We start from the raw sequence: 27,117 nt of genomic DNA, 5'->3' as shown, positions 1-27,117 counted from the left end.
ATTGTTTTAACCATGTGTATAATATTATTTTTATCATTTTCAAACAAGGCATCCCTTACAATTGGTTTATAAGTCATGACTATTGGCTTTGATATAAATGCATTGCAGCTCAGTTACAATTTATTAATGAGAACAAATTTGGGGTGGTCAAAAATCATCTTAATTGGTGTTACATGGACACACAGTTGACATAAATCCAAGTAATCTATTTTAGAAAAAGGTTCATCATGGTGTAAAGCAGATGTTTAATTAATAAAGGAATAACTACAGTGGCAAAGAGAGAGAGCTCAACACACTACAAATTATGAAAACACATGCAATAGGAAAACACACGTGCAAATTAGGAAACAACTTCATCAATTTGATGACACATTCACTGCAAAAAGTCAAAACACATGCAAATACAAAAATACACAATTAGTACTGCAAATTGTGAAAACAATTACATGTTTCGAGGCGACCCAAAAAAGTAGGGAACTGGATGTGGTTCAATACTTTGTGAAGTTCCATCACCACTGACGAGTAGCAGACTTCTATAACTTCACAAAGCTTTGTATTTGCATGAGTTTGCATGTGTTGTGAGTTTTTGCAGTACAAAAATACCAAATCTGATCTTATATTCTTTGTCATATAAGATCATTTGTCTGTGTTGGAGGAACAAAACAAGCAACTGAAGACACCAGGAACTGACATTTGTTCTCTGTTCCCTGGTATTTTACGCAAGCGATTAAATTGTGAGTTTATTATTACAACGAAACAACTTTAAACTCCTAGAGCAGAGCACACTGACTCTGCTACAAACCCTGCTGAGGTGAAGTTAAAGCGGGATAACACATGGAATCTAACATGGTGGTGATATTGCTACAGGTTAGCATTGAGATGATCGTCTGAAGTTACTGTGTTGAGGAACCCACCTCAGTGCTGCCACTCCACATCCAGAAGGGCTGAGCTTGAACATGACACTCAGGCCATGCTAAGTCACAGTTTGACCTGTTGACCGGAGACACGTGTCGGGGGACATGTGTTTACCTGCCGACACATTGCAAACAAACATGCAGAGATGAATCTATGTGCAGTCCAGGTGTTGGTCCGCTGGGGGCGCTGTCACACCACACAAGCCTGCAGCCACAGTCAGTGACACGGAGCTGCAGAGAAAACCTGCAGAATGTGACTGATACTACATCACACACGAGTTTAAGAGTATCTGTGAGAAGTGCGTCCACTTTGAGAGACATCTGTGCTGTACATGCACACGCAGGAAAGGCCACATCTGGCACTTTTGGAAGGGACTACATTTCCCATCAGCCCCGTAGGGCGCATCAATTTCCCCTCTCCCCCCCCTTAAAGCAGTTCTCTTGGTTTGCCTCTGGATCAGCTGGATGAGCGCGCGGCTGCGCTGCATGGTTGTGCGTTTACTCTGAAAACACCGGATTAAGCGCCTTTTTAAGCACAAGTTTGTACTTTAAGTAATTTGGTTTTATTATTTACATTTCCTTAAAGTTGTTCTGCGTGAGACAAAACTCTGGATAAGTTGGAGAAAGGGATTTTAAAGGACATCTTTTGTTTTTTTTATTTTGTTCCTCCTGCGTAAAGACTTGAATTGAATCATCTTCACAGACGGACACAGACAGACGGACACACACAGAGACAGACACAGACAGGCTGACAGTGTGTGGACCGAAGCCGTGAGACTGTAGTTGGACCGACGAGCCTCCACTGCCAACGCCTTTCTCACCCCCACCCCCACCCCCCTCTCTGTGTCCGTGGCTGGGAAACTTCGCCGAGCCAAACACGTTGGTTTCCCCGCAGCTCATGAACTGCTGAGACAGACCCACACACGCCGAGAGAAGACACCGGAGAGCCGCACAGGGAAGAATGGGCTGCACGATCAGCGCCGAGGACAAAGCTGCGGTGGAGAGGAGTAAGATGATCGACAGAAACCTGCGGGACGACAGGGACAAGTCCTCCAGAGAAGTGAAGCTGCTCCTGCTCGGTATGAACCACGACACTCTCGCCTTGTCTCTACGTTCATTAGTATATATCGTGAAGTTGTTGCACTCTTCCACCACAGTTTGTAGTTGATCCAATCCTCCTCCTCCTCCTCCTCCTCCTGCTCCTGTAATGCAGCTGTGGCTCCTCACTCCCTCTCTGACGAGCAGAAGTAAACCAGATGTTGGTGCTGACAGGGCCTTTTCTCTACTGTAGCGTATGGATTGTTGAGACGTAGGGAGGACCTGCTCTGGGGCGACCGTGTGTTGACATGTGTGTCATCACGGTTGTTACTGTAACTCACGCAGGCCTCTATACACATCCTGACAGCAGCAGGCACTGTTCTGGGTCAACACAGTCTTCTAGGATCTAAACACCAAGAAATGGAAAAATACAGCGAGAAGCTGGTTATACCAAAGTCAGTGGCAGCAATTCTGATTTGGAAGAGATTTTTCCCGGTTGCTGTGATTAGAGCGATATAGATTTTGATGGATAGATAAAAATGTCTGATGCCGATATATTGGCTGATATATTTATACACTTTTAAAAGTTGGCTATTATTCCTATTATGTTGTTATCAAACCGTCATGACAAAGAATTATAAAGCCTGTTTTGCACTGGTCAGAACCCCCCACTAACTTTTGGCTTTTAAATGCCACTGGAATGGATACATTCTGCTTTATACTTCTGGGTTAAATGGGTCTTCAGTGTCGGCATTTGCTCCGTGCAAATTTGGTCTTCTTCCGCTTTATTTTGACAGTTTAAATACTGATGCTGCACCTTTTCTGACGCGACACGCATTGCACTTCTGGGTGTTGGTGTGATAATAGCCATGAACAGTTGTGCACTTCATGTTTTTACATCTTGGGAACAATGTGTAACAGTGATTTGTTTCTTCGCATTGTGCAGGATACAACGCTAGAGGAAACTAACATGTCGGAAACCTTGCTGTCTTGTTTCATCTTTCACGATATGAAGAAAAATTTGCGGCTGCACCTTTTACCCAAGATGTAAAAATAACTATAAGTACAAAAACAATCATGGCTATTCACATTTAATTTCAATGAGGGTCATAACATCGCATCAGAAAATGTATTTGTACTGCTGAAATAAAGAAGTAGAAGAAGAAATAGATGCATTCACCTAGGTGTCATGTTTCTATCCCTGCTGATAACAAGGCTCATATCAGCTGATTTTATTTGCCGATTGACAAATGAGTCAGGCTTTAGCGGTGATATGTATTATTCTTCACAGGCTCTATTTGACTTTAGAAAGTTTTTCAATTGAGGACTGGTCAAGTACCTGACAAAACGTCAGGTACTTGAAATCCTCTTAAGGTTCAGAGTCATGATGTCTGCACCAACTCTTCAGGATCACTGGCTGTCTGTAGGTTCTCTGTAGGTTTGGTGGATATTAGTGAGACTCTCAGTGGTGCTCACCATGTGGATGTGGAGCAAATGCCCCCAGTCCTGCAGCACTCAACATTGTTACGCTCCCTGACTGTAAATCTCTCGTGCCAGTTTACAAGAAGTGATTTAACTCCACATCCTATTTCATAGCTGGCAATGTGTCTGTGTGTCCACCAGTAGTTCCCAGATTTATTTTGTACTTTATGACCCCCAAGGCCATTGTGTGGTCACGCTTTGTGAGCAGCGACGTTATCTCCAGTGAACAACTTTTATAGGAACGTTAGGGGGAAGTTTCTTCAACAATCTGTAGCATTTATTTTCCCTATCCCATCAGATTTATTTTAAGGAGCTTTGGGGTCAGTATTTATCGTGGTATGTTCTAACCATCGTTATTGGTTTAAGATGTTTTTTTCCCCCGCCACTTGGGGACCTTATGAAACAGTGGGGGAATTGCCAGGAAACCCATTTACACCTCAAGCATGATTGTTGCAGCATGAACCTTTATCTGCGGCTGTTTCTGGCAATCTATTGCATCTAAAGCCAATATTCACTCTCTTTTAGTTCTGTTATTTTCTCCAACGTCTCCTGAGGGAAATATCTGGAAATTTAGCTTCTCAATCCTGCACTGTGCTCTGCATTTTGTCACTGACGTTGAAGAGCGGCCTGCGGCTGTAATACACACGTATGAGAACTGTGAGAGTGAAGAAGAACAGTAAAAGGGACGAGTCGTAAAAAAACAAAACAATGACCTTAAAGATGTTAAAACGCTGTATAGAGCCGAGCATGATAATTCTCTGTACATCATTACAACTATAAATTGTTAATATATAAATATTGGTTAGATATTTAGCCTTAACTAAAACTTAATTCTAATATTCTGAAATTTAAATATTGTATATTATTAATAAAACGCATTTTGTTATCTAGAAAATATGATATTGAAATAACCATAAAAACAGATGTTACGATACCAGCATCAGAACAGCCTCTCATATTGACAAAATGGCATCAGTGGATACACAATTCTATGTACCGATCCGATACTACCTCTTTAAAGTATATTTTTCACGCAGATAAAACTGCAGGTCTCATTTCCCAGGAATTGCTTCATCTTTGCCGCTAGCATTTGCGCTGCACTGCCGCCGGCAATTACTATTTTTAGAGAGGCATGAAGAAGAAGTGATTTCCAGTAGAGAAGCATTAGCCAGAGGTAGTAAACATGTTAGCCTCTTGCCAATAATTCATGCTGGAAAGGCCCACAATGAAAAATGGCAATATCTACCATGTGCAAGTCCAGGGGTACGTGGTAACCGGAGCCAAGTCATACACAACAACAGCAATCCTTCCCTCCATACTGAGTCAGTAGCAAACAGCTGTTAAAATACATTATATCAGGTGTTGTTTTTCAGATAATTGCCAGTTAAAGGCCAGTTCTCGGAATCGGTATCGTGAAGGGAAAACCCCTTTTTTGTCTCTAATAAAAGTAGTCCACACAGCAGTTGCAGTGATGTGTTGATGTGAACTTGATTACACTGATGCACCGTTGTACTGCAAAGTTTAGGCCCTTTTGGTTGAGACATACACCTGATGTCAAACAAGTGATATGATGAAGATAGTAATCTGGTGGTATTAACATGCTTCAGTTTTCAGAAAAACTCTCCACTCAGTTTTAATGAGTCATCACTTTCCCGTAACATGCCAGAGTTGTATATATATCATGTTGTTATATCATGTTGTCAGTCTGTTTCATGATGGCCTGATATATGTTACCAGAGTTACTAATCATGCAAAGTATTTCAAATATATAGATGATTCAGAGTACAGACGCAGCTTTTGATTTAGCAATGGGCAGGAAATCCATATTATAGTCATTCGTGAAGCAAGTCTTCCTGTGTGACTGTGTGGTTGCATCATTGACTTCAGTAAAGTTTCCACAAGACATATTTTCTCACAGTTTGATGGTGTTGATACAAATATAGGTCATGGTTTATCAAACTCACGAATCAATTCACTTGTGCCAAGAAATGAGCTGTTGTGGTGTGTATACTGTTGTTACTGAGGCAGTTTTTGAGTATTTTATGATTATCTTTTTTACATCTTATAATTTGCTCTAAAACATACAAATTCATTCTTCCAAATGATCCCACTTAATTCATTTCAATAGAGGATCCTTAGTGTAATATCATTTCCATGTTTTAGCAAATCTCAAGATATGTGATTCATTTATTCTGCAATATTCTCTGTCTTTTTTGCTTTTATTCTCGAATTAAATCTTGAAATTAAAATTAAACTTCCATCAGAAAGTTTATGTTTGCTGGGATTTACTTTAATGTATAGAATATATGGCAGACAAAACCAGGCCAGTAAATCATTCATACCATTTCAGAGCCTCTAGTATCCATTTATTTTCTCATCTGATGTGTTTCAACTTGTTTGTTGGTGTATTGCTGTTGTTGGTGTTCGTGTATATAACGTCACAATGCAGGCTAAAATCTAAATGTGTGGAAACATTCATTTATCCATTTTCAAGTCTCCTCCACAGAGTTTCCAGGCAGTGCCCACCACTCCCTGTCTGTGCAGGAGCGAGAGAGTTATGGGGGGAAAACAAAGAGGGGTTCAGCTGCCGTTCTTTTTGCACAACCACAAAGCAGGAGAGCCAACGCACCCTTCCAATGAAAATGTTCTCCTGTTTAACCACAACCAGTGATTCAGAAATATAAAAAATAAAAGTGATTTAGAGATTCCTGTTAACCAAGGCTCTGGAGTCTGACTCGTGTGCGGGTTGGGACAACTCTCTGAATGCTTTTGTAAATTTGGTTTGTGAACTGGCTGCAGGCCACAGTTGACTATCAGCCAAAAAATGCCATGAATGAGAGAACTGGTGGCTGATGGGCCAGTGGAGGGGGAAACATTACAATTTGTCCTCTCCTCCCTGTCTGTGTGAGCGAGCCTAAGTCTCTTTTTGCTGGTGACAGCTTAACCCAAGAATTCAGGGAATTAATTATTGTTGGCCGACCATCTGAACACATTACTCTACTATAAGCCTCCTTGACAAAATTCATCTGCTAAGGATTCCTGAGTGGCTGAGTACATGTGTCTCACCACCTTTTGGGGGAATAAAATTTCTTCGAAAATCTATGCCCTTATTTGAAATAATTTCAGGTATACTTGTGGTTGGTTCAAAAACAGTAGCAGGTATCTATATTTTAAATACCAGGGACTGAAAACGCCTTAATCCTGCAGTTCCAGATGATTACTGCGGTTACTGCCAGTGTAAACTCAACTCAGATGTTTATGCAAATGATTTCTCACATCAGTCTGAGTTTGAAAGCTATGTATATATGCCTCTTTAGTTAAACCACAGCTATGAAAAATATATCATTCCAGGGTGACTCACCCCCATTTTATTTTATTTTTTCCCAAGTATGGTACTGTTGTCCAAAAGTTGTTTCTCATGGATGCCATTAGACTGAAAATTTGTGAATCTGTACCCCGCCTCTTGCCCAATGTCATAAAACGATAAGCAGTATAGATAATGGATGGATGAATGGATGGATGGATGGATGGAAGTCTATTGTTTTTGGACTTGAATTGTTGCATTTATAATCTACATCTTAGGTCGCTGCAATTAAGTGGTTGTCGATAATTTTGCTGCTTTTTTGCAGATTTTCCCTTTTTTAAGACATACCATCAGAGAAAAGAAGAGCTTAAAATAAACAAAATATTTCTTATCAATAAACAGGAGGTTTTCAATGGGGTTGTTTTTTATTGTTCATTTGTCATACACATCTACATAACCTCAATTGTAATGAGAAGGTTGTTATAAACATAGAGTGATAGTATCATCTGTACTGTACAGGCGGGTCTGGGTCACAGACAAAGCTATTGAATATTTAGAGTGGGATATATTTGAATCATATGCAGTTTTTCTATAGTCTCTCTGCTCCCTACACCCAGAACAGTTTGATGTCCGAGATTGTCTCTACAGTGGAAAAAAACGGGCTCAGCCTGAGCGTGACAACTGTTTCCTGTTTGGCTGAATGTCGTAAAAAATACTGTAAAGGTCAGGGACGTGCAGAGGATGTTTAAGGAGCAGGGGCCCAAATTCATAAAGGGCAATTTTTGCAAATAATTAGATTAATAGGCTTTATTCCAAAAAGCCTGACCTCAATGGTGCATTCATTCTTTGATATCTAACCCTAATATCGTTACTGGTCTCTCGCCTGGAGTGTGTGATGCATCATTTGACCTATCCAATAAATAAGAACTGTTTAATTAGGATTTTGGTGTGGCCTCAAAGTAACTCATCACACTGACTCTCACTGAGTGTGTGTGGGCGATGTGTCCACACTCTGCTCGCTGCTGGCAGGAAGCTAGGTGGGAGGGAGGGAGGGTAGAGGACATCACCCGTGAGCAACAATCTCTCGACCTGATATTTTCTATTTATAAAAAAAAAAAAAAACTCCCCAGAAAAAGGGCACTTTCTCTCTTCATATAGTTCATCACTGCAACATGAATCTGCACTGTGTTGTGATGGGGTAAGGAACTAACCGGGAAAGTGTTTGAACATGTTTGTCTGTCTGCAACGAGAACGACTGACAATTCATTTGAAATCTGATCTTCCCAGTAATAGTGAGGCTTTGGGGGGCTGAACACTTTTTTAGCAAGAGATTTTTAGCTGCATGCAGAGGGATGACTGCAGCCTCCCATTAAATGCATGTAGGATTTACACATTAGCGATAAGCTAGCAGCTGAAATAGTTTTTAAAAGATCTGCTTGATTCTTATGCTTATTCGGTCGCTTGCCATCTAGCTTAACAGCCATCAAAGATTGGAGCTAGCCTCCTGCTCAATTGTCATCCTTCTTTGCATCCTTGGTGGATGGCACCCTGGCCTTCAGGATGGGATTGGTAAATTAACTGGAATTTCCTAAACAAACACATGCTGCTATAGGAGTGTAAGGCCTTTTGTGCTGGTTAGAAATTCCCAACCAGTGGGTAAGCAAGATAAACTTTAGGCAAAAATATGACTGGAGAAATATTTTCATGGTTATGGACAGTATCTTTCTAATTTTTGATGCAAACCTAAAGGAAAGCGAATAAAACTGATGAATCAGACGATGATAACTATTAATAAAGAGTCGGTCCAGTTCATAATATAGTGCAACATCACACTACTACACAGGGGAGTACTTCCTGACTGTATACGTTCCCTTAGGCTCCACTTAAATGTCTGCCATTGAAATTCATCACAAGGCGTGTGTTTGTTGAGTGTTTTGACATAAACACATACTGCACTCTGTATGATTAGATGAGACCAGATTAAGTTCAGCCCAGATGAAAAGCTGCTTCATCATCGTCCATGTGAGAGGAGAATCTGGGGCATTATGTGGTAGCATGTTTGGTGTATGTTGCCTCATATATCCACTGTCCTTCTTTTTCAGGAGCTGGCGAATCTGGGAAAAGCACCATAGTAAAGCAGATGAAGTAAGTCACAGTGCACATGACGTTATGTCAAACTCCTACATCCTGCAAGCTGATAGAAGACGGCCGCTGCTCGCTCCTTGTCTCAGCTGCAGCCCTGTGGTCAGAGGTTAATAGTGAGAGGAGGGCTGTGATTACAAACAGGGCTCATCTTTGTGGAGTCGGAGCCTCGTTCTGCTCGGCTCATGAAGAGGAGGAGGCTCTGTTTTTCTAACATGTCAAACAATGACCACAGAGGCCAACTGTAGCCTGGCAGAACCTGAATAGACTCCCCCGGTTCCCACATTAGGCACGCTGCATGCACACTGATGCTCCTATCCCAGCGCTAATGACAGTGAAATGTTTCAAATCTGCAATTTGCCCCACATTTGTCAAAGCCATTCTTCCCACTGTCAAATATTTATCGGGACTCTGAAAGCCGACTTGAATTCTTATCTCTGTGTCAGAATCATCCATGAAGATGGCTACTCAGAGGAAGAGTGCAAGCAGTACAAAGTGGTTGTGTACAGCAACACCATCCAGTCCATCATGGCCATCATCAGGGCGATGGGCCGGTTAAAGATCGACTTTGGGGATGCCACACGGGAGGTAAGCGAGCTACGCTCGACTGTAAAATGTGACTTTCAAAGAGCTGCACCCTCATTCACGATATGACTCAGCACAGGAGCAGTTTTACAATGGCAGCTATTATTGTCTTTGTTTCCAGGACGATGCTCGCCAACTGTTTGCCCTGGCTAGCTCCGCAGAGGAAGGGGTGATGTCGGCCGAGCTGACCACTGTCATTCAGAGGCTGTGGAAGGATGGCGGCGTTCAGGCCTGCTTTGATCGGTCACGAGAGTATCAGCTCAACGATTCTGCTGCATAGTGAGCGCATCTCTACATTCACACCCCCACAGGTTTCATACGAGTAACTACTGACGTAATTAACCATTCAGTAAGAAGAAACATCTGCGTATTTATCATGGTATCCGGCTGTAGTTTATTTTGATTAAAAAGGGAACTCGGCCACTCGAGTCAGTGTCTGCTGGGGCTGAAGACTGCAAGTTTGAAATAAAAAAAGAAAAACTGAGGAGTTGAGAACAAAGTGAGTTCACCAGAGCTCTGTAGCCGGTTCCTCATCTCTGCTTAAGGGTGGTAAATGCTCTGGTTGAGTTGCATTGTGGGTAATGTAGGCTGCGGGTTTTGTCAAGGAAGAAAAATGCATGGAACAGTATGCGGTTGCACCTAAATTTCAATCCTTTTTGGGGGGGTTTTATATTTGTTTAGATGTTATATCGTGTGTTGCACAGTTTTGTAAGAGTGGATTGCTAAATCAATGGAGTACTGTTTGGAGAGCTCCAAGAGGGATGAGATCATTTCACCGCCTGATGCCAAGTCAGATTTCTCAAGAATTTTAAATGAACCAAGTCCAGTTTTTTGGATAATACACGGTGGAAAGACACTCAGCTGATTAGCCCTGTCTGCAATATTTTCACTAGAACCCAAAGGGAGGCAAGATGTGTCTTGTTCTCCAGGATCCTGTGTCAGCTTGTTGCACAGTCCTTGTTGTGCATTCCTTAAGAAGGAGAACTGGAAAGAAGACACTTGTTGCTCTTCAGACACCACGGCCATTGAATAATGGTTTTACATGATTAATCAGACACAGACACAAGGATTTCTGCTTCTGTACGCTCGACGTGAGAGAAAAGGCAGCCTAATGCGAAGGTGTGACGGACGTCTTCTCTGTTTTGAAAACAGCCGAGCTGTCATGGCCCTCGCTGCACCACACCAGGAGACAAGAGGAACCAGTGGAGTTAGTCTGTTTTTGCTCAACCCGCAAGGAGCCAGTGTTTATCAAGCACCAAAATATAAGCCCATATTTAGTATCATTCAGTGAAGTCCTCGGATGAGTGTCTGCAGAACAAGCCCTCCACATTTTCTCCAGATATAAATGTGAAAAAAAAATATTTTGTCATTTTTCATACTGAAAGTCTGGAAAACATGGTGGAACAGCCGGGGCAGTGGTTGGCAGTGTTGCCAGCACTGTTCCATATTCACATGCTGGTTTAGCTGGGGGTTTTCTGGGTGGAGGTTGCATCTTCTCCCCAGGATTGCATGGGTTTGCCTCAGATACTCAAGTTTCCTCCCACAGGAACAAATCATGCAGTTTGGGGTTCGGTTTATTGGAGAATCTAAATTGACAGTAGGTGTGAATGTGAGTGTGAATGCTTGTATGTTTCTGTATTCTGGACCTGTCATACATTAGCAACCATTCCAGTGTGTACCCTGCCTCTCAGCCAATGTAAGTGGGGATTGGCTTCACCCCCCCCCCCCCCCCCCCCCCCCCTGCGACCCTCAAAGGATAAACTGTATAGGTAATGGATGGATGAATAGGTGGATGGTAGGAAAACCCCAAATAATGGTACTTTGTGGTTTTTTGAAAGTTTGTGTGCACATTTGCTCGTGGGATCATCTTCAGACATCTGTATTTCGTGTCTCTCAGCTACTTGAACGACTTGGACAGGATCTGCCAGCCAAACTATGTCCCGACTCAGCAGGATGTGTTACGCACTCGCGTGAAGACCACTGGCATCGTGGAAACCCACTTCACCTTCAAAGATCTTTACTTCAAGTTAGTACAAACTTCAATTTGACTTCTGACCAAGGAGCCTGGCCTGACGTGGGCTGTGTTTGTGCCATCAAAAGAACTTATTAAGCTTTTATGAGCAGTGAGGACCTGAGTTGATTTATTCTATTGGTCAGAACTAGATGTCATTATAAGCTTAACACAGTGATTCCCAACCCGGTGATCTTAACCATAGGAATTAAAAGGGGTGAGATTATTAGTGGGGACACTGATTAGCTCAATTCAGCCTCACAGAATGATTTATGTTTTTACTCATCCCTTGAAAATTAGGATTCCAGAATGCAAGGAGATATCCCTTTATATAAAAGATTTTATTTTATGAACGATGAGAAGTAGTTTTTGAAAAAAGTGATTAAACTTTTCTTTTCAAATTGCAGAAGCAGGTCATATTAAAGACATACTATGTAGAAATTCGCCTTTTAATCGTGTCCTATCCACATCACCTGTGGCTTTGTGCGTCTCTGCTATAACTTCTGTGGCAAACGACGTATGATGGAAGTACAATAGCCAGTTAACCAGTTAGCGTTTGTTTTTATTATTATTTGAATACATTACATCGTCCGTCATCGTGATTTGTGTCTGCATCACTTCATCTAGCTTTTCATGGGCAACAGCGGTGAAGACAACAACTCCCATCATCCACCACGGTTTGATCGAGAGACCAATTAGCAGCCGAAGTTACATAGTGGAGATTAGAATGCATGTTCATTATCTAGATTGACTTCCTCGTGTTTGCAGTGTCTGTTTCTCTTCACCTTGTTTTGTCTATGTTTATCAAAGAAAAATTTTAAAGAAAATATGATCAAATAAGATTTTGTGTTTGGCATCAGCATTTTGGTCGCAGATGCTTTGCTTGTTTGCTCTGTTCAATGATTATCAAACCTCTTGTATAACTCACCAATGCTGCTAACTGGCATTCAGCCCATTGTGACCCACCTTTGAAGAGGTTAATGTGATTACAGAGCTTCAGTCCTTTTACATTATTTTTGCAGAGCTCCTGTACTTATACATATTGGTGAAACATGAGCTGTAATAGCTGCCTTTGTAGCTCCATAAAAAACTGCTTTGGATCTGGGAGTGTGTAATTACTGGATTGGTGTTGAAGCTTGCAGCACTCTTCCATTTCATTTCTCTGTCAGTTAAACAGCTCAGTGTAGATTCAGTTCACCTCCGCCGGCCTCAGGTGGAGACAGAGGCAGCAGACACAAACATGAGATTACAGAGTGAGGTCACCAGCATGCCGCCTGTGTCTTTGTGTGTGTTTGTGTGTGTGTGTGTGTGTGTGTGTGTGTGTGTGTGTGCGTGTGCTCTTGCCCTAGATTTGTACAATCATCCTCATAAATCAGTAAAATTCAAATGAGCACATTCACTGTGCATTTATTCATGCAGTCTCTCTCTCTCTCTTTCTCTCTCTCTCTCTCTCTCTCTCTCTCTCTCTCTCTCTCTCTCTCTCTCTCTCTCTCTCTCTCTCTCTCTCTCTCTCTCTCTCTCTGTGTGTGTCTCTTCAGGATGTTCGATGTCGGGGGTCAGCGCTCAGAGAGGAAGAAGTGGATCCACTGCTTTGAGGGAGTAACTTCCATCATTTTCTGTGTCGCGCTCAGTGACTACGACCTCGTCTTGGCTGAGGATGAGGAGATGGTAAATGATGCTGATGACTGAAGTATTCTGCTTCATATATATATATATATATATATATATATATATATAAATAGTTGATAGTTATGTTTTCCATGAGAGGCTCATTAGCATTTTACCAATAAAATAAACTTGTAATAAAATACAAGTTATTTTATTTTACCAATAAAATAACTTGTATTTCACTGAGTAGAGCACATACCCCCACCAAGGCCTTTGATGAAACCACATTGAGATTCACTAGATCCAAATTACACAAACTTATTAACATCGGTCCACTTATCATCCCTGATTTTTAAATCAAGATCCATGAATTATTCTCTGAGAAATCAACAAAAAGGCCAAAAACTCACAATTTTAAAGAAAGCTAAAATATATTATTGCTATCTATCTATCTATCTATCTATCTATCTATCTATCTATCTATCTATCTATCTATCCGTCCCTCTGGGAATTCAGTCATTTTACTTTAATTTCACTTCAAAATTAACATGATTTTCCAATGGTAAGTTCACATCTGCTCTTTCCTCAGAACCGGATGCATGAGAGCATGAAGCTTTTTGACTCCATCTGCAACAACAAGTGGTTCACGCTCACCTCCATCATCCTCTTCCTCAACAAGAAGGACCTGTTTGAGGAGAAGATCAGCAGGAGTCCGCTCACTATCTGTTACCCCGAGTTCTCTGGTGAGTCCACCAACGCGGGCATTTATATTTTCATTGAAGCTTTTGTGTGGTCACTCCTCGGCTGCTGGTATCTGAGGAAATATTTATTTCTCTATCAGCTATATGTGAGCTTTGGATCTATATATTCATGCTCTTGATTTATTTTACATATCTGCTTTAGCTTGTGTTGTAAAAGCCAGTTTTGAGTCTTTGGTATATTATAAACAAGCTTTGAATTTAAAACCTCTCTTCATTATGTGTGTGTGTTACTAGTTGGACACTGACTGTATTTCCCTATGGCTGTTTTATCACATGTGAACTGATCCACCATGGAGCCAATCCAATTAAGTGGCTCAAAAGGGAACAGGATTCATCTTGACATACCATCACCCTCAGATTTACAACTCTTTACTATTTCTGCTGTTTGACATTTGTCGGTGTATTTAGCCCTGACTGATCTAATAACCACGGTGAATGCTGACGATTTTATCTTCATCAATTTGCTTCACAACTGAACGGAGCGTCTCGGCTCATTGACTCCAACATGTCAGTGAACATCACTGGTGCTTGCACACAATAGATGCAGTCATAATTGAACAGCCGATCTCAGCTCCTGAAAGGTCGTCAATAATTCCGGGCGTCTCTGTTTCTATTTCAAATGCTTTGCTGACAGCTTTATTTTTCCACTTATGATCTAGACATGAGCCTGAAGTGCCATTTGTGTCCCACAGAAGAATAAACAATAATCTGATCAAATGAATAATAGCAAATGTTGTCACCACCTGACTTTCACCGGAATTAAACTGAAAGAAAATGGGTTATTGTGTGTTGACGCCCATTGTTGAAAATAAGAGGTTTTCCAGAGGACAACAGACAGTGGCTGCTGGCATTATGTTTTCAGGTTGTCTGTCCATTTGTCTGTCTGTCGTGGACGTGATATCTCAAGAAGCTCTGGAGGAAATTTCTTGAAATTTTGTGCAAATATTCATTTTGATGCGAGGATGAACTGATCAGATTTTGGTGGATACAGGTTTTACCTTGTGAAAGACTTCAAAGGAATTCTTTCAAATTTGGCACACATGTTCACTAGACTGTATTAGCTAAACATATTTTATTGGTTAAAGGTAAAGGTCATAGTGACCAGGCGTACAACTACGGTATTTTTAGTTTCCATACAAATTCTGACCAATTTCTCTTTTTATGACTGACCTTTCTTTAATGTAGGTGGGAGCGCGTACGAGGAGACAGCGACTTACATCCAGTGCCAGTTCGAAGACTTGAATAAAAGAAAGGACACCAAGGAGATCTACTCCCACTTCACTTGTGCCACGGACACCAAGAACGTGCAGTTTGTGTTTGACGCCGTCACTGACGTCATCATCAAGATTAACCTGAGGGAGATCGGGCTATACTAAAGCACCAGGCCCTGCAGGTCAGCACACTGACTCTTCATCTCATTGTTGCATCGTAAGGTGTCCATGTCTATGAAATGATTGACTGCAGCCCACAGTGAGCAGGAGCCATACTACCTTAAACTAATATCATGATATTGTTGGGTAATTTTGGAATAACTGTGATTATATGATAAAGTACTGTAAAAGACTGATTGTTAATTGCAGGAACAGCCAAACTTAAACATTTGCTTGATTGATTGGACCTAATGTGATTTGACCTCATCTACACAACCACAGTAGCACTAGCACACTAGCATTATAGTTAATATCATGATATGGTTCATTTTAATTACCCTGAAGCTTATGTGCATTATCATCATATTTGTCCAGAGTTAAACTCACCTGCTGTGTGATGACACGCCACTTTGATCAAGCCACATGTCCTATTCAAGATATCATAATGTAAAGACAGAGACACGTGGGGCACTGGTTTCAAGTTCAGTTGAAAGCGCTGACGTGAAACTCCGTGGTAGTTTGTGTTTGGAGTCGATAAGCCAAAAAAAACTGAGACATAATCGCAGAAGTTGGATGTAAAAAAAAATGTACACATGTAAAAGTATGCATCATACTTTTTTAACTTTGACTCCTAAAGGTTTATTTACCAGTTTATAAATGTAATTCAGTAACTAGATTTAATATAAAGGTAGCGACTTATGATTGAACCCTTCTGACAGTTATGGTGACACTATATTCACAGCGACATGATTCTTTTTTCTTTTTCCCTGCAGGTGTTGGGGGGGGGGGAATCACCAGGACGTCAGGGCTGGTATGACTTGTTTGCAGAAAGCGAATAGGGAAGTAGGTGTTTCTAAGGACTGAGTTTGCGGCCATGCAGCATGCAGGACATGAATTCCACAATCTGGGGACTTACTACTATCATCACTTTTGTCTTGAAGTGTTTTACAATGCAGAGCATACTGCGAGGAAGTGGTAAGTGGGGGAGTTTTGTGGAATTGAACCGCGGATGGGCTGGCAGGTAAAGCCCCTCTGACGTCTCTTGACACATTTATATTCTGTCTGTCACCTGCACATGGACCAAAACAGATTCGATCAAATTTATTACTGCATCACACAGCCTCACAGCTGAAATGTAAATTCCACTCACTTTTGATTGTGTACCATCTTCTCTTCGCTGTAAGTCAGTCTCAGCTTGCTTTATTCAGTATTTGCATTTTATTTCATTTTTAATTTAGAATTTGTGGGTCAAGATTTCATGTATATAACGAATGGTTTTGGGTCTGGGATCAGTTAGCAGGAGTTTCATGAACTCAGTAGCAACAATGCTGTCTGCAACGTTATTTTCCTTTTAACTAGACCGCATTGTATTTCTCCATATTTTTTCTACTTGAGACTCATCACTGCAAATCAATTTGTGAAGGGAGATCTTTTTTTTTCTATAGCAGTTTGAATATGACTAATTTCACTTGGTCAATATAGTATTTCCTAAAGGTGATTTTTGTAATCCTGTGGATATAAGTAAAGCCATATCAACACATATATTAAAAAGGACGGGATAGTGTCACATGGACAGAGGCTGTATTGGTGCTTAATGGCCGTGACTGAGGAGACCTGCTGCTGATGTGATCTGAAATGCTGGAGTAGATGCTTAACTGACCAACTCTACGCAAGATTGAGAATTTCAATATTTATCTCACTTGAAGTTTGTGCAGTTGTATTGGTTTATTTTGACATCATTAAATGATGGCGCAGAGTTTTCTCACCTGTTCTTCTGTCAATTCCAGAATCGTATCGCGGCCACACCGATCACATGTTTTCCACTGTGAAGATTTACAAAGGCCGTGCACACAGATACATTTCAGGCACATCTGGATTCACAGCTCACCAATATTCCCCTAATGTCTTAACCCTGTATGCAACCTCTGTAAAGGAGTATGAAACTCCATCTAAGTTCATAATATGAGTGATGACAAAATAAATTCATACAGTATTCAATCTACATGAGAACATGCAGGGACAGATTCTTATCTTTGTGTTAAGTTAATAAGGGTATAATTCTTCTAAATGAATTTCTTGAAATGACAAAAACCCACTGTGTGTTTGTTTGTCGTTTAATAAGTTCTAATTTCTCCGGTTAAGTTCCAAAAACAAGGGGAAATAAGTACTTTCCTATCACAAAGTACGTAATTTGTACAGGGCGTCTGTGGATTGAGAGGGTCGTCCACTAGCCAGATGGCTGATGGTTGGATCCCTGATTCCTCCAGACTGGGTTCAAGAGTGTCTAATACATTTGCCCCTAATGAAGACATGAATCTCTAAAGCAGCTTAGTTATGTATAGTCTCTTTCTTCTTGAAAGAGGCAGAATATTTTTCTGAAACAGCTGGGTGCTGTGTATTCATTATGAGCTGTTACTCAGACTGGAATAAAGAGAGTGTTTGATTTAGTTTCAGCTCCAGTGAGTACATAAAGCAGCGGAACAATATCCCTGGGATCGTGTCAAAGGAAGCTAGTGTCCATGTTGACTAGAACAAATGACGAGACCAGGTGCAGCAGTGTGGATCACTAATGTGTTTCTAATTGTTCCGTGGCACAGAGGATATCACTAGACCAGGCTTCTTTTTTTATATTGTTGATTTTTTTTCTTTTTTGGTGGGATTAATTGACATGGACACAAATTTTGATGAGGTTTATTCTTCAAAATCAACCTTTTTTGTCAAAAAGCATTTGGCAGCACACATCCACACCTACTTGTAAAAGTGATACCACATCTTTTTACAGTCAGGATTTTGATAGACAGATGGGAATGCTGATAAACTCACCACGGACATGTTTAATGATCCATCCATTATCTATTCCGCTTATCCTTTGAGGGTTAGCTGGAGCCAATCCCAGCTGATATTGGACGAGAGGCGGAGAGCACCCTGGACAGTGAAGAAGCCCAGAGTACCCAGAGAAAACATACGCTGACACATGGAGAACGTGCAAATGACCAGGATCAAAGCAGGAACGACTGGTGCGGGGCGACAGTGACAAACACTGCACACCCGTATTAAATCAATTTTGCTTTATTTATGTCTGCAGCATGCTGAAACTGAGGACATGCATCTTTAAATAGGACTCAAAGCCTCTCCACATGCTCACTCATCTAGCCACACACACACGATGAACACACTTTGTCCCTGTACAATTTCACAGTAATTCTCCACAAGTGGATTAATTACTACATTAATTTGTTTTGCTTCCTCATTAAGGCTTATTGTTAATGAACTCGCATTCGCCGCCGTTTCCCCTCTGAGAAGAGAAGGGAACTCACATAACAGCGGCATTGTGCCCATCTTGTTGGAGCCCGGGGTGATCCGTCAGTGTTGACAGCCCTGTTTCTCTAATTTGATATGAATCATTTATGGATTGACGGCGTGATCCCGCAGCACAGACACACACAGACACACGGGTGAAGTTGATGCATCTTTATTTCATGCTTCTACTTTTCATAAGAAAGGACAAACTCAGTAGATTTTCATTCCCTTTTCATAATAAATCATCACCCCTAGTGTTTCCCTCTCTCGCTCTCATATAGTTGCGTAGATTTATCTTTCAAAATATAATGCATTATCTATTCTTATGTACAAAGTTTCTCTACCATGTTTGACCTTCTCATAGTAAATCATCACATTAAAATGTTAAATGAATTGAATACATTAACGCTATTTAAATAAGATACATGTACAATTGGGTTTGGTGATCTGGATACACTGCGAGTGCTGGGAATATCGCTAGTGGAGATATTCGCTCAGTGACTTTTCCCCGTTTAAATATCAAGACCACAGACACTACTGTACTCAAAAACAAAAACAAGGTTGCCATGTTGCTATTCAAAATATTAATATTTCCCCCTGTTTTTTATTTTTTTTTAATTAAAAGTTAGCTTGTTTTTGTTTAAATATTAGATATAACTCACAACACAGTAGTCAAAGGGAAGCAATGAGGATCGAACAAGCAGCTATCTCATCTTCATACCTTCAAACCAGCAGCTTCTGTTGTCTGATAAATACTGTACTTTTGAAAAAAACGAAGAATCCTGTCGAAAGCTGTACGTCCACGATGACGATAGTGATAGTGACTTCGTGGTTCTTTCAACCCAGCTGGACGTGCACTGTGTTTCGGGGAGGTACTTTTAGATGTGGTGAGGTGCTGGGAGCAGTCAAGGACCATGCAGGACTGGGACTTGGCTTGGAAGCGATGGCATGAACTCAACAAACTGGATCCTCTATGCTCCATCAGTACACTTCTCAGTTAATGCCAATGTGTGAGGGGTTAAGGTAGGAAAGGAAGTTCTGCAGCATATGAGAAAAGAACAAACCAAGCTCAGACATTGGGAAATCACCTTAAATTGTGCATAAATCGATACACTTTTTATATAGAAACGTTTAGCTACATTTGTGACTCAAATATATAACAGGTTGCAAGGTTTAATATATTTCTAAAATATCAATATATTTTGACCTGCAATCAGACATTGTTATCTTATTATCTTATTCTGCAGCTTTATGGGGAAATGATTACATTTCTCACATCTATCGTTTCCTCGTCAGTCCCAAAAGGCTCTAAATAGTTTGTGTTTCGGTCAGAAGTTGTTGCATGGCAACGCACGTTTGGCCAGATATGATTTGCTGTGTTAAATTGAATTGCCAGGGGTCTGTCTCATCTGGACCGTATTACTCTATATCAACAGGGTCCCTGGCAGTGGCTGTGGTCACCGCTCACCTCTTTTCACTCCGGAGCTGCTTATTTTAGAAAAGACCGCATTCTTTGAGGTTTTCTTTGATGATGATGTCTGTCACCGCGTTGAACACAATCTGGACGTTCTTTGTGTCTGTGGCACAGGTCAAGTGGGAGTAGATTTCTTTCACACCTTTCTTCATGTTCAGTTCCATGAACTGAGTCTTGATGTAGTTGCTGGCGTCCTCGTACGTGTTGGGGCCTAAAAGAAATCAAGGAATGTGAGGATGAGAAGAAACGTCTTGTGGATTTAGTTGCGAAAAGAATAAACGACTGATCTCTACACTGTATAGTCAACAGGACGAAAGTTAAGAATAGTTACTTGCTTCAACTTATTTTATAAAAGAGGGCCTCAGTAAGGCTTTCACTGTCAGCTGTTATACTCTCAGGTAATCCTTCGTAACCCTAATCTGTTGTTTTGCAAACACGATGCTATAATCAATGACAAGTGATAGACTCATTTCATGTCTGATGGATCTGGTCTTGGTCCCTGAATCCAGCCTTAGATCCCTGACTAACATTTAAATCAGCGTCACTCGCTCTCACCATCATAGTCGGGGAAGCAGATACTCAGATGGACCTTCTTGATCTTATCTTCGAACAGATCCTTCTTGTTGAGGAAGAGCACGATGGAGGTCAGTGCGAAGAACCTGTGGTTGCAGATGCTGTTGAATAGATGGAGGGACTCGTGCATGCGGTTCTGTAAGGTCACAAAGGGACAGAGTGAGCTCCAAGTTGACGAGACTTGATTAAAGATGTCACAATGTGTTTGACGGGGTCCCCAACTCACCACTTCGTCGTCCTCTACGAGCACCATGTCGTATGCACTGAGAGCTCCGCAGAAGATGATGCAGGTCACACCCTCGAAACAGTGGATCCACTTCTTTCTCTCTGACCTCTGGCCACCCACATCGAACATCCTGTCCACCACAGAGAGGCACAACACACTCAGTCTCCTGGGCGTCACGGCGCCGTAAAGGTTTTTGCTTGTGTCAGACCTTGTTACTTACCTGAAGTGCAACTCTTTGCAGGCGAACTGTTCCTCGATGATACCGGTTGTTTTGACTCGGGAACGCAGCACATCCTGCTCAGTGGGGAGGTAATCTGGCTTGCAGATTCTGTCCAATTCGTTGAGATAGCTGGTGACGGCAGAACAAACAGTCAATCGGGCTGCAGATGTGAGAACCATCTTTAAACACTGAGCTGACCCCCACTAATGCACACGCTCCAATAGTAACCATGGACTCACTAGCCAGCAGAGTCGTTCAGCTGGAACTCAGCAGCTCTGTCGTAGCCGGCCTGCACACCACTGTCTTTCCACAGCTTCTTGATGACGTCGCCCAGCTCGGAGGGCATTGTGCCTTCCTCGATGGAGTCGGACAAGTTCTGCAGCTTCTGTGCATCTTCCTGTGGCCGCAGACAAACACAAATCCATCAGTACAGGCTAAGCTACTTCAAGTAACAGAACAACTTATAGTATGAATATGATTACAGTATGATTTCATAGCCTAGAACAAGTATATATTTTTGTATGGAGACCTGTCCAGAGGATGCGCCAAAATCAATGCTCAGCATCTCCATGCCTCTGATGATAGCCAGAGCAGACTGCAGGATGTTGCCATAGACGATAGCTCTGAATTCCAGCTGTTCCTCTTTTGTGTAACCACCTTGATGCAGAATCCTGAGCAGAAGAAGGGAAGTGTTAACTTAACTGGTTCATAAATCCTCTACTTGGTTGAGATGGGTGATAACTATTTATAACTACAAAGATCTCACCCTGAACATGCTATGTTTGCATTTACTTTCATGTAAAGTCAAGTTCATAGAGTATGGGAACAGCCTTGAATTGGTGCTCACAGTGCCACCCTGTGGTGTGTGTGTGTGATCTGACTCAGCTCTCAACGCCACAGTCACTGCACAAAACAAGTGCTGACGAATCAGACCAAGCGGATGTTTGCACTGTTGACCTTTTGTAAAAGTGAAAGGACAGAGATGAGCGAGGCTTTGGCCCGCTGGCTTTATGCCTGACCAATGAGGTTGAATGAACTTTAAGCTGCACTCTGGCTCCTCGCCAGTGTCAAGGTGATACAAAACAGATTTCATCAGTTATTCTACTTACTTCATCTGTTTTACGATGGTGCTTTTTCCTGACTCACCAGCACCTGGAAGAGAAGACAAGTTTAGCGCCAACACTACAACTGATGTGTTTCCCTCTGACATCAGAAGCACTTTAACTGTGAGCAAATGTCCCACATTTGAACCAGGCTGCTGTGGACACATGTGGATAGCTTCATTTTTTCATAGTTTCTTAAATGTCTGATAATACAACTCAATCACATTTAGTTTGACATTTACTATCTCTGTATAAACTAACATAGTATATCAAACAAGTACAGAACCTAAGCTTGATAACATTCCAGAGAGATGCAGCTGAGGGTTGGACCGAGGATGAGAAGCAGGACATAACAGTGTTGGGGAGGCCGATTAAAATGTGAACATTCATATCTGTGAAAATAAGCCACAGCTTCTCTGTGAAATCATGGTGAACATGAAGTTCTCTGCTTCTCAGTTTCATGTGGAGCCGTGTGAAACGCAGAGGACACTAAATTGGCGAAAGACTCTGTCCACCAGGGACAGAAGATCTCCTGCCAACATAACAACGAAACTCTTTTCGAGCTATAAACGTGTGTCTTGTATAAGTGATTTATGTCGGGTTAGTTAGTTATATAGACTTTATTTATGCACTTTTGCAAATGCCACTGAGCTCCTTTCATCTCTGACCTTCTGGCAAATCACACAGAAACCTAATAGATGCAGTCAATGCAGACACAATGTCCCATTTTAAATGGAGCAGCTATTTTATTTTGGTATTTACCATTGCAGGTCTATCCAGAATGTAGACTGGGGCTTGTTTGTACAATTTAACTGACTCAATTGGATGTACTGGCTCAAGAAAAACGTTCAGGCAGATCAGGCTCTCTGCAGCTCTAACGCTAAGCTAACTGAGGGCAGGAGGAAATGATCACGTCACAAAGCGGAGCAAAGCTGCATCGCGTCCTGCTCACTGGAGCCACATTAAGCTCCATCCAGACTTAGTGCTGAGCATTTACAGACAGGAAGCCGTCACTCGATTGGCCTCATCCAACATTCTCAAGGGGGAAGCTGCTGGTTTCCACTGTTCAAGCCACTGACAAGGTTGTTTCACCCGTTTGCTGTGCGTTAGTAAAAGGTGGTGTACAGACAGTGTTAGATAGGTTTCCATCAGATTATAAAGTGACCCTTAACCCCTTCTTTCACCTCCTGCTCAGTCTATAGGCTTTGCAGTGACATTAAATCTGGGCTTTAAAGGGAGGAACGTATATCCACGTTCATCCTGCAGAGGACACTCCAGACCCTGAACATGTTTTTGCAGAAGATACAAGGAGTTAATGACACGGTATTGAGCTCTCAGAGTGAATGAAAATACTAAATTAATAACCTAATGAAAACTTGGGATGGTGCAACGTTTGGTGACAAAAAACACTAGAGAAAATATGATTTGAACCCTCTAAGTTAGTGCAATGAGAATTATCAAGGTCACCAAATTTTTGCAGTTGTCCTTGATACCTAATTTCTTAGGATTCAGACTCTTTGTAGATAACTACCTTTAGTCCTCTGATTGATTTTCTTGTTGGAGAACTGTTAGTAAACACTGGTTATCACAAGTGTACAAAAGGAGCTAACCATTTCAATTAGATTTGGACTTTACGTCCTCTTCCTTCAGAGGAAGAGGACGTAAAGTAATTTACTCATTTACTGATTTGGCGTGTTTTCAGATAGTTTCACAAATGAGACTTTGGAAGAATAATGTTTTATGATTGCATTCATTAGGTTCAATAATTTACATTTCTAGTTTTTTAAAGCAAATAGTAATAGTAGTAAATAGTTAAATTAAATACTTGATTTACAACGTCAATCCATCAGCAGTGTAAGACGCCCATGCTCTACAAATATTGATTGTTTTTCATTTATCACACTTTCAATTGTTATTGACTTTCTCCTTTTTTGTCTCAAATGTAACTCTTACATAAAGGCAACATCAATCAGCTGGTTTACTGACTCTGAATTCTTAAACGGAATAAGAACGTTTATACTTCATGTGCAATTTGAGGGATCAACAAAGACTGGGCCAAGTGGATCTGCGCTAAACCAGTTAGCTAATCGGATTGACATATCACCGCTGCTCTGTGATTCATTTAGACCAAAGACTATGATCTTTTAAGCACCAGCGTCCTTCCATTAGAATTGAAAAGTCACTCTTAATTATAGAAAGTAGCCAAGTACATTTTGGCACAGCTTTTTCAAATTTAGTTTATTCTTCAAATATAAAAAAGATGTGTCCAATGCTTTCATGTTTGCAGAATTTAAATCCTGCAGGTTTTTAGAAATAACTCATAAAGGTAGAAACCTAACTGTAGCTGAACAAGCTCAAGTCTGCAGCATTTGTATTATGCAAAGGAAGTTTGCATGAAAACCTTTTACTAAAGTTGAGCTTTTACTGCATTTGGTATATAAGACAAATTATCATTTGAATGTTCTATATCGTAATTATACGTTGTATTATTTACCTGCAAACTCAATCTCTCTTATTTCTCCTCCTGCTGCCCAAGACCTGACTCTTACCAAAGCCTTTGGGGGGGTTTCCCCAGTCTTGAATAGTCCTTCCATGTTTCTAATAAACTAATGAAGGGATTTATCCAGAAACTAATCATCCTCCCGGCCTGTTAATCCTCTGAGCACCATATCTTACATCTAACAAGGAGTGAGCAGATGTGTCAGAGTGGTTGATTATGACCTCAGATGGCTCATATCCAAGACTTAACTTGGATAAATATAAAGTCAAAATAAGTTATACATTTTTCCATTTCAGTAATTGATCAGCAACATGAACTAGCTTGTCATCTTGAAACCGGTTGCTTACACTTCAAGGACTGATGGAATCTGACTGAAACATTTTGCCTTAAACTAATCCTGATACTTTATATTTGATCCTTCAGCTGCACCTGTTGTCTGTTGACAGCCTGCAGACCTGAACCTCCACACAGTTGTCACCAGACACAAATGGAAAGGGAAGCAGAGTTTGTAAATTACAGAATCTTTTTCTCAGTTGATCCTGTATCACTGAGCCATTTGAACCCCCCAAAACACTTGATGCAACAACAACCAAGAGCACTTACCAAGCAGTAATAGCTTGACCGTTTTAGAGTCCTTATCAGCATCTTCTTGGAGTTGCTTTTCCAACTCCTTGGACTTCTTGTCCTCTGCGCTGGCTCCCGCACCCATGCTTTCTTCCTCCAGAAACTCAAGATCCTCGATGATAGAAATTTTGACGGTTGTCTGAGAGCAGCTGCAGAAGAAACTAGGTGCAGCACTGATCGTACTGAAAGGTGATTTCCAAGTGGAAGGGGATTGAGAGGGAGGTGCTTGAGCTTTCCTGGCTCCTTCGAACTCTTTCGATAAGATGATCGGATGGGACTCTCTCAAGGTTCAAATCAATTCTACAGCTTCACTGGGCAGGGATCCACAGTTTAAATCCCTCGACTTAAAGCCCTGACTTAGGAGGAGCTTCTTCCTGATTGGCCAGTCAATCCAATTAGTCACAAAAGGGCAGTAGTGAATGATGTAAAGAAAGGGAGGAAATAAACACTCACCTACTTAGATGCAGTGAGATTCGTTGATATTAATGTGTAGGTGTGTGAAAGAGAGAAAGGTGACATACACTATAAAGTACATGGTTCTACAGGGAAAACTGCACATGCTGTATTTCCTGTGGTCGTAAGAGCCCAACAACCTGTTGGTGTACGGTCAAGTGAACTGACACTTCTTAGACACACAAACACACACACACACACACGTCTCTCTATAGCTGTTAGGATACTCATTGACATAATGCATTCCCTAGCCCCCCACCCTGACCCTAACCTAAATCTAATGCTAACCCTAAAACCAAGTCTAAACCCTCAAAAAGGACAAGCCCTCATAACTATAGATAAGTATGCGCACACACACACACACACACACACACACACACACACACACACACACACACACACACACACATCCACACACACATATATGTAATACATTTTAATATGTATTGTGTGGTTGTGGTGAATATTTTGGCCTGACAATGGGTCTGCCTGGGATCAAAGCTTTGTCCATCCACAGACAAACTTTTCTTGTCTTGACCAATTAAAGTGCTTTTCAGTACAGTTCTGCCACTCACCCATTGACAAACAGAAACACATTCATACACTGCAGCGCTTTCTATCACCACCCACAAACTAGATGCACAGCAGTCAGGGGCAATTTGGGGATCAGCATCTGCCCAAGTCAAGCAGAATAAGGTGATCAAACTGCTGACCTTCTGGTTAGTGGACGACCCGCCTGAGCTGCAGGCGCCCATGTGTGGTGCGGACGTTTGACTTCAGTGTCAGTCACGTGGACAAAGCATGGAGGCAGGCATTAAGGTCTTGTAAACGTCTTACAGTTAAGACGTTTAAGACCCAGGTGGTGTGGTGCCTGCTAAATAAAGCAACTGTCACTGCGCTGCATTGTCCACTGGGGTCGCAGCAATAACATGACCCAAATATGTTTCTCAAGTTACCTCATATACTTTTGAATAGGATCATCAATATGGCTGAGCCAATATCTCAAAAATGTTCTCTGGCAGGCGGATGTTAAACCACAGGAGGTGCTGCTGCAGGAGTGGAGCAGTTGACCTGTGAACAAGTCATGATGGGTGGAGGTCAGTGGACTTTGTCATGTTCTCACCCTGCATGTCAGACTTAAAGTGAGATGCTTTATGTGATGTTACCAATTCAGTCAGAAGAGTCAGAGTCATGCCATATATTTTGGCCAATGAAATGATGTTCGGCTACATTAATATCCCCACCAGATATTCACCTTGGGACAACACTGTCATTGACCACCCCATAAAACTCATAAACAATCTTGTGAAGATTATGTGAATATTATAATAATTATTTTTTATGAGAGTTGTATATCAGCTCCATCTGTTCATTACTCTCCCTGTGAGTGTGTTGAGGAACAGGTTCAGCACAACTTCAACTGTCCAGA

General features: G+C 41.4%; 2 protein-coding genes across 2 annotated transcripts; one reads left to right on the top strand and one right to left on the bottom strand.

Annotated features, from left to right (window-relative positions):
• The first annotated feature begins 1,358 nt into the window (after nt 1-1,358).
• gnai3 (guanine nucleotide binding protein (G protein), alpha inhibiting activity polypeptide 3) lies at nt 1,359-17,217 on the top strand. The gene is made up of 9 exons (XM_062392199.1): nt 1,359-1,993; nt 8,841-8,883; nt 9,327-9,468; nt 9,587-9,744; nt 11,363-11,491; nt 13,015-13,144; nt 13,674-13,827; nt 15,031-15,238; nt 15,989-17,217. Exons 1-8 carry the CDS (start codon nt 1,876-1,878, stop codon nt 15,219-15,221), a joined length of 1,065 nt encoding a protein of 354 aa, XP_062248183.1. The 5' UTR covers nt 1,359-1,875; the 3' UTR covers nt 15,222-15,238; nt 15,989-17,217.
• Nucleotides 17,218-18,671: 1,454 nt separating this feature from the next.
• On the bottom strand, nt 18,672-25,528 carry gnat2 (guanine nucleotide binding protein (G protein), alpha transducing activity polypeptide 2). Its single transcript, XM_062392687.1, has 9 exons — nt 25,215-25,528; nt 22,118-22,160; nt 21,538-21,679; nt 21,248-21,405; nt 21,009-21,137; nt 20,789-20,918; nt 20,545-20,698; nt 19,984-20,200; nt 18,672-19,553 (listed from the first exon to the last, which is right to left on the bottom strand). The coding sequence occupies exons 1-8, from the start codon at nt 25,318-25,320 to the stop codon at nt 20,010-20,012; spliced, it is 1,053 nt and encodes a 350-aa protein (XP_062248671.1). The 5' UTR covers nt 25,321-25,528; the 3' UTR covers nt 18,672-19,553; nt 19,984-20,009.
• Nucleotides 25,529-27,117: the final 1,589 nt, after the last annotated feature.

Source organism: Platichthys flesus, chromosome 7 (genome assembly GCF_949316205.1).
Source record: "Platichthys flesus chromosome 7, fPlaFle2.1, whole genome shotgun sequence".
In the NCBI taxonomy this organism is placed as follows: Eukaryota; Metazoa; Chordata; class Actinopteri; order Pleuronectiformes; family Pleuronectidae; genus Platichthys; species Platichthys flesus.
This window is presented reverse-complemented; position numbering and strand designations above follow the sequence as displayed.

Excerpts from the sequence above, each read along its gene's own strand:
- gnai3 (XM_062392199.1), top strand. The coding sequence starts at position 1,876 with ATGGGCTGCACGATCAGCGCCGAGGACAAAGCTGCGGTGGAGAGGAGT. Across the intron at positions 8,884-9,326 it reads ACCATAGTAAAGCAGATGAA|AATCATCCATGAAGATGGCT; the intron begins GTAAGTCACAGT and ends TCTCTGTGTCAG. Across the intron at positions 13,828-15,030 it reads CTGTTACCCCGAGTTCTCTG|GTGGGAGCGCGTACGAGGAG; the intron begins GTGAGTCCACCA and ends TCTTTAATGTAG.
- gnat2 (XM_062392687.1), bottom strand. The coding sequence starts at position 25,320 with ATGGGTGCGGGAGCCAGCGCAGAGGACAAGAAGTCCAAGGAGTTGGAA. Across the intron at positions 22,161-25,214 it reads GGTCAAGCTATTACTGCTTG|GTGCTGGTGAGTCAGGAAAA; the intron begins GTAAGTGCTCTT and ends CTTCTCTTCCAG. Across the intron at positions 21,406-21,537 it reads TTGGCGCATCCTCTGGACAG|GAAGATGCACAGAAGCTGCA; the intron begins GTCTCCATACAA and ends CTGCGGCCACAG.